The sequence below is a fragment of the Limulus polyphemus genome, unplaced genomic scaffold (assembly GCF_000517525.1).
Source record: "Limulus polyphemus unplaced genomic scaffold, Limulus_polyphemus-2.1.2 Scaffold1120, whole genome shotgun sequence".
Classification (NCBI taxonomy): Eukaryota; Metazoa; Arthropoda; class Merostomata; order Xiphosura; family Limulidae; genus Limulus; species Limulus polyphemus.
In genome coordinates this window covers 162,207-169,314 of record NW_013666730.1, presented here as the reverse complement: position 1 = coordinate 169,314, position 7,108 = coordinate 162,207, and the positions used below count along the sequence as shown (strand labels likewise).

The 7,108-nt window shown below is 35.3% G+C and overlaps 1 protein-coding gene across 2 annotated transcripts in view; it reads left to right on the top strand.

Moving 5' to 3' along the window:
• The window catches only part of LOC106462220 (ras-related and estrogen-regulated growth inhibitor-like), a 106,368-nt gene that overhangs the window by 73,746 nt on the left and 25,514 nt on the right, over nucleotides 1–7,108 (top strand). For both annotated transcript variants that reach the window (XR_002611188.1, XM_022389419.1), the window contains one exon: nucleotides 5,874–5,942. Coding sequence is in view for 1 of the 2 variants with exons in the window: in XM_022389419.1 (XP_022245127.1) it covers nucleotides 5,874–5,903 (30 nt within the window). In the remaining variant the exon portion in view is untranslated. The remainder of the gene's footprint in view (nucleotides 1–5,873; nucleotides 5,943–7,108) is intronic.

Here is a 7,108-nt window from a genome sequence, read left to right as displayed (position 1 = left end):
ATTTTCATTACTTAGGAGGGGTTGATTTGAAGTTAAGCACAAAGCTAAAAAGGGGCTATCTGTGTTCTGCCCACCACAGGTATCGAAACCCAGTTTCTAGCTTTGTAATTCCGCAGACATACCGCTGTGCCACGGGGGGGGGGGGAGTCTTAGGAAGGGTCTCAAAAAATCTAGAGGTTGTGTGAGATTTTGTGGGTGCTCCTCATTTATGGGCCGGGAGTAACCTAGTGGTTTGCGTGCTAGATCTGTGAATCGTAGAATATCTGGTTTGCGTCCCGTTGACACTCTGCACTTTGGAATCATGGGCTTCTTTGTAGTTAAGCATAAAGCTACATAATGGGCTATCTTTGCTCAGCCCACCACGGGTATCGAAACCCGGATTCTAGCGTTGTAAGTCAGCAGACATACCGCTGTGCCACTGGGGGGACGGAATCATGGGTGCGCTATAAGTGTGACGGCCAAGTCCCACAATTCAGCCATGCTAGAGCAGCCCAACAGTTGGCAGAGGATGCTATTAACCAGCTGCTTCCTCTTTATTCTATTGGTTTTAAAATTAAGGGTGGCTTTGTTCAGATAGCCCTTGTGTAGCTTTGATTCTAAATGAACAAACAAACAACATTTCTTTGAATTATTTTTATTGTTTACTTGTATGTCAAATGACAAAAATGACCAGGTCACGTAGATTTCGGAGAGTATTCGTTACTTAAAACTCTAATTATTCTTAAAGGTTTGCAGCATCGCTCACGTGAAGAGTTGTATTTAGAAAGGTATTGAAAATCAGTTCAAAGAACACGATTGTGTTGACAAACATATCCACGCTTTAATAACCAGCTAATTGTTTGTTTGTTTTTTTGTATCTCTATCTAGAAATTCTGATATGTTTACAAAATCCATGGTATGTTAATAATCAAACCAGTCTAAGAGAAAATCACTCAGTAATTAATTTCCTGCGACATATATCTCCCCATTTTTTTGTTAATCTGCCTGAAAAGCTCTTCCTAGAGTAACTATGGTTTCTAGTGTAGGCCAATTGCTATTTGTAACACACGGATTAAGCATGATTTGACGGTAATAGGTTCGTACATAGATATATGTGTGTGTGTGTTACTTTCCTCGTTGAAATTTCGTCAAGGAAAAGGAAATACGTCAAACACCTTAAGTAGTCTTAAACACTGTCACATCTCAAAGTATGCAGAAGCCTATACATGTTAGCGTGCCATTTGGTATAACACTGACCTAAAGTGTTCGCTCTTACTTTTATTGTAATAAAGTTTTTCTCGCAAAAACTTTATATTGGAAAGCTCTTGTAGTGCTATACCCTATCAATAAGGGGATATAAAATATTTTTATGCTTCGTTATTGAACTAGAGATACTTTATTAAGCTTTTATGTCATAAGTTTTAAAACAAATTATGTTTGTGTTTAGTCCCTCGGTAGGTCAGCGGTAATTTTACAGACTTACAACACAAATAATCGGGGGTTCGATTCCCCGCGGTGAACAGAGTGCATGTAGCCCATTGTGTAGATTTGCACTAGAAAAACAACAATATATTCGTATAGATCTCTTCTCGGTAAAATAGTTGCGAACGGATATTGGCCCTTATACGAACTACCTAAAGAAGGCTAAGAAATTTGAAATGTTTAAATAAAAAGAAAAAAAAGCGTTAGAAATAAAATAGTACTATTTTAAAACGTTTTCTTAAAACTTCAGTGACACTTTCCTCAAATCCACTTTGCCAATTTCCAATCTGCACGAGAAGAACTTACCATACAGAAATTTCGTAAAATAAAGTTATAATAAAGTCAGAACCCCTTCAAAGGAAGTCTGGCAGATAACATATTTCTGTCATCGATGATATGCGAAGGTTGAGTATGTTATATTAAAACGATTTTTTAGCCTCTCCACGTCGTTACTGTCCATGTCGCCACGTCCGGTAATGTTCTATGTGAATACCATGCGTCTTGATAATAGCTCTGCAGCGTAGATTCCATTGCAAAAGACTCCTTCGTAAGGTTATCATTAAAATCACACTACTCCTCCCTGCAAGCTTTCTATAATCCATCTAGTGTATGAGGACAGTGATTTCTCAGAGCCCGTTTCAATAGTCTGATCGCACAGAAATCCATAGGTGACTTTACCAGTATATTGTCTTATGGAATATCACGAATACTCGATCCATTCTCCCACTTTTTAGGTATGTGATGGTTTAACAGATATATCGTGAAAGCAACTTATGTACACGTGACTTATTTCGACTTTCCAGATTGATATCCTTCTTGTTTATACTGCGTACTGTTGTCTGGGGCATGTGGGCGGCTTTTTCCACTGCCCTGTGTCTTCGTGGATCCTCACCTGTTAGAAGAAGCCGCACTTTGCTATCCAGGTTTGAGGTACGACTTGTCACAATTCTGTGTTCTGGTTGTTCCTTGTCCCCTCCCCCAAATTGATGAAATACAGAGTTTGAAAATACAGAGTTCTACCACAGAGCTACTCCACGCCCTTTAAAACAATGAAATACAGAGTCCAACCACTGATTTAATCCACGCTCTTTAAAACAATGAAATACAGAGTTCTACCACAAAGCTAATCCACGCCCTATAAAACAATGAAATACAGAGTTTGAAAATACAGAGTTCTACCACAGAGCTAATCCACGCCCTTTAAAACAATGAAATACAGAGTCCAACCACAGATCTAATCCACGCTCTTTAAAACAATGAAATACAGAGTTCTACCACAAAGCTAATCCACGCCCTTTAAAACAATGAAATACAGAGTTTAAAAATACAGAGTTCAACCACAGAGCTAATCCACGCCCTTTAAAACAATGAAATACAGAGTTCTACCACAAAGCTAATCCACGCCCTTTAAAACAATGAAATACAGAGTTTAAAAATACGTTAACCAATTAAAATAAATTAAAAATACAAACATGAAACTAAATTTTATACCTCACTGTTCAATGATCAACAAACCTTTACAAAAGCATGAACACGACTATCTCAAAAACAAATCATACGTATTTCATGGTTCCCATAATTTTTCATCATTTATAAAAAGCCAAGTCAAACAAATATTATTGGCATAGAACGATCTAAATAATAAAATTGTTTACGATTAATTTTCCTACAAACTAATTAAAGTTATTTATCTACGAGGTGTATGTTTCATTCAACTAATTTAATTCTCTACAAAGTTTTACATTGCTAAGACGATTAAAAACCATTCTAACAATAAACGCTGTTTATATGCAATATCTTATATGTTCATGAAGTTTTCCTTCATGAGCGCGGAAAAACACTTCTTCTTTCGGTGAAATAAACGTGCAAGAGTTGGATTACATGGTAACCGTGGAATGTTGGTATACCACTGTCTTACATCTAAAGGTGTGTTTAGTTGACACATGAGAAGGAAAAAACACTTCTTCTTTCGGTGAAATAAACGTGCAAGAGATGGATTACATGGTAACCGTGGAATGTTGGTCTACCACATCTAAAGGTGTGTTTAGTTGACACATGAGAAGGAAAAAACATTTCTTCTTTCGGTGAAATAAACGTGCAAGAGATGGATTACATGGTAACCGTGGAATGTTGGTCTACCACTGTCTTACATCTAAAGGTGTGTTTAGTTGACACATGAGAAGGAAAAAAACATTTCTTTCAATAATAAGATCGACAAAAACTTGCTTACTCCATTTCCTTTGTCGTTTTAGCGCAAAATTACACAATGGGAAAGCTACACTGTATCGTCCGCAGGGATCAGAACCAGAATTTTAGCGTTATAATCCCTCAGTCTTACCACTGAAACACGGGGAAACTACTTCTCGATCGGTATAGCGTGGAAGAATTACTCTGATCAAAGTATATCATTCTTTCAGATAAATATAATTTGTTGCTTCAGTTTGGTTTGTTTTTCATCTAAATTATTTTGTATCCTACAGTAAGTCTGTAAGTTAAATAAGTAACTATTAATTTTTCCATTTCAACGATATACGTGATGGTGGGAGAAAAAATTTAGTATATGTCAGTCAGTGAAAACTTTTTTTTGTCTATATGTGTATCCCGAAATATTGCTTGTCTTTTAAATAAGCTTTAAAGATAAAAAAAAAAAAAACTTAGTCAACTACTAATATCAGAACATAAACATTTTGCGTTGGATTTTAATATTGGTCAATAAGATCACGGTTTGAGCTTCACTGCGTTCAGAACACAAGATAGATCACTTAATCAGCAATAGGAGGTTATAAATCATAGGCAGCGAAAAGCTGGAGGTTATTGATTCCGATAGACGTGGAATGTTATTTATCTAGATCCAGGGAAGATACTTCTAACCACCGATAAACGTGGAATGTTATTTATCTAGATCCAGGGAAGATACTTCTAACCACCGATAAACGTGGAATGTTATTTATCTAGATCCAGGGAAGATACTTCTAACCACCGATAAACGTGGAATGTTATTTATCTAGATCCAGGGAAGATACTTCTAACCAGTTGGAGGGATGAACTAAACATTTTCAAACCGTATCTGTTTTAGATTAAGAGAAATAATCAGTGGTAACATGATTGTTCTTTCTGTTTCTATCCTTGTTGAAGACGCAAAACAACCAATTAAAGAACGGAAGCCTGGCACGAAACAAAACTTCACTGGTAGACATTAATTTGACAACTATTATAGTACATATATATCCCTATTCTTATGAGCATGTTTTGATCATTTTAATGGTGAATTTTTCAATACAGCCACTATGATAAAACTGAAATATGCTGTCACTACTTTGTATCCTTCCCTGACAGCTAGAATCCAATTCCCACATCGAGTAGAATATCATTTACAATTGTTTCTAAATTAATAACCAAAAGAAAAAGTCTCCATATCTGATCAGAAGTTAATTTTACACATACAAAAAATTTGTGTTTGAATAAAGGCTCTGTCTTATAGAAATGTAATATATATATATAATATAATATATATATATATAAAGAGCCAAGTTATCTAAAAGAATAAACCTTGTAAAGACATAGTGGAAGAGTGGATAATTTAAATAAGAAAACATTGGAACAAATCCCCCCCCCCCCAGGAATTGCAAATTCCTCAAGCAGCAACACGAATATAAAAAGGGACGAAGTTTTGTTTGTTTGTAATTAAGCACAAAGCTACACGGTGGGCAATCTGTGCTCTGCCCACCACGGGTATCGAAATCCGGATTCTAGCGTTGTAAGTCCGCAGACCTTCCGCTATGTCATTGGGAGGACGGAACGAAGTTTCCCAGTTATTTATTGTTAAACATATCCACGCGTCACTTAGATCTTTACAGTAATTCCCATTTTATTTGAACTGGTTAATTTTTTTTATTTACTTTTTTTATTGTGGTTTGGTTATTGTTTGGTATTGGTTATTGTTAAGCACAAAGCTACAGAATGGACTATCTGTACCCACCCGATTTTTAGCGTTGTAAGCCTGCAGACCATCTGCTGAGCTACTGGGGAAGCCTAATTTTATATCACATATTTATATGGCTGTCCCATTTATCCTACGTCGGCTGTTTTTGCATGAGTAAAACATTTTGAGTAGATAGTGATAATATCATTCACCGAGAATTCGAATATTTCTGTAAAAACAATTTTCATAGCCTTATGTTGTTGGGTTTTCATTAATTACTAAATTCTCTGCGTCATAAACCATTTTCGTTAATTACGATGTTCAGTTGCTAGTTGCTCTCAGTTGAGATAATCTCTAATATTAGAAAAAGTTTCCAACCATCTAAGTGACATAACAAACTTACTGCTAAAAAAATTATTCTTTTAATATCTTATTTTAATAGTTCTTGTTGCTTTTCTTACACAAGCTTATGTTGTTTACTTAATTGTAGGAAACTGAGAACACTGCTGCTACGAAGTAAACTGATGACTAGCACCAAGTACTTCTTCAAATACATCATGTGAGTCAGATTCACACTCATTTTTCCATGCTTTACAAAAATTATCTCCATCTGCATAAGTCTTTATTTGATGTTATAAAGTCTAACATCATGTACTAACAATTCATAACAAGAATGTGGCGCCATCTCTTGGATTTTAGAAACAGTTAACGATTATATATATATTTTTTAGTGTGGAAAACTCCTGTCAAAACCATATAGAACCGCCGTATAACATCAGCTTAAAACTTGTACACATATAGAGAGATTTGAAACATACAGAACGTACAATAAATATTCAAGATGAAATTGTTATTTATTTCTCATCAATGAATGGCGTGAAATTGATTCATACAATATTTGTCAATAAGTTTAGTTGTATCATTAATTTACAGTGTAACAGGTTTCACAGTTTCTTATAAAATTATAGTTTTACAGTATTAAGTAGCCACAGGTGGTTAAGGGCTTATAACGCTAGAAATCAGGTTTCGATACTCGCTGTGGGCAAAGCACAGATAGCTCATTGTGTAACTTTGTGCTTAAAAATAAACAAACTTACAATAAAATCGAAACACGTACCCAGCGTCAAATAGTCTTTCATAGGTTTAAACACAATTTATTTAAATTCGAGATTCATGAAGTTAAAACTTTAGAAATATTTTCATTTGAAGAAAAGATCAGTTACATTATCAAGATACGGCATTTGTCTGAGAAACATTTCTTTATCCTTTAAGATTTAAACTAAAAAAATTCTTGTCCCCCAATGGGACAACGGTAAGTCTACGGACTTACATAGTGATTTCCTGCGGTGAACACAGCAGATAATCCAATGTGGCTTTGCTCTAAAACAACCAAACCAGAAAATGCTCAAACTATTTTGTAGCACACCCTCGAACTACAAAAAAAAGTGTGACGTTTTGTAGTGTTTTTTTTTACAGTTTCTTATAAATACAGGTCATATTCTGAGAGGTTAATAAAGATAATAATAATCGGGTTTCGATAAGTGCGATGGACAGAGCAGGGATAGCCCATCGTGTAGCCTTACATACAGGATAATATCGGTAGAGGTTAAATGTTCATAAGTGTATCCTGTAAATCACGTGATGATTTCAAAAATAGTCTTTAGACTGAATGTTAGGTTGTATTAAGCTAGAGCAACACACTAAACCCATAAAAAACGATGAATG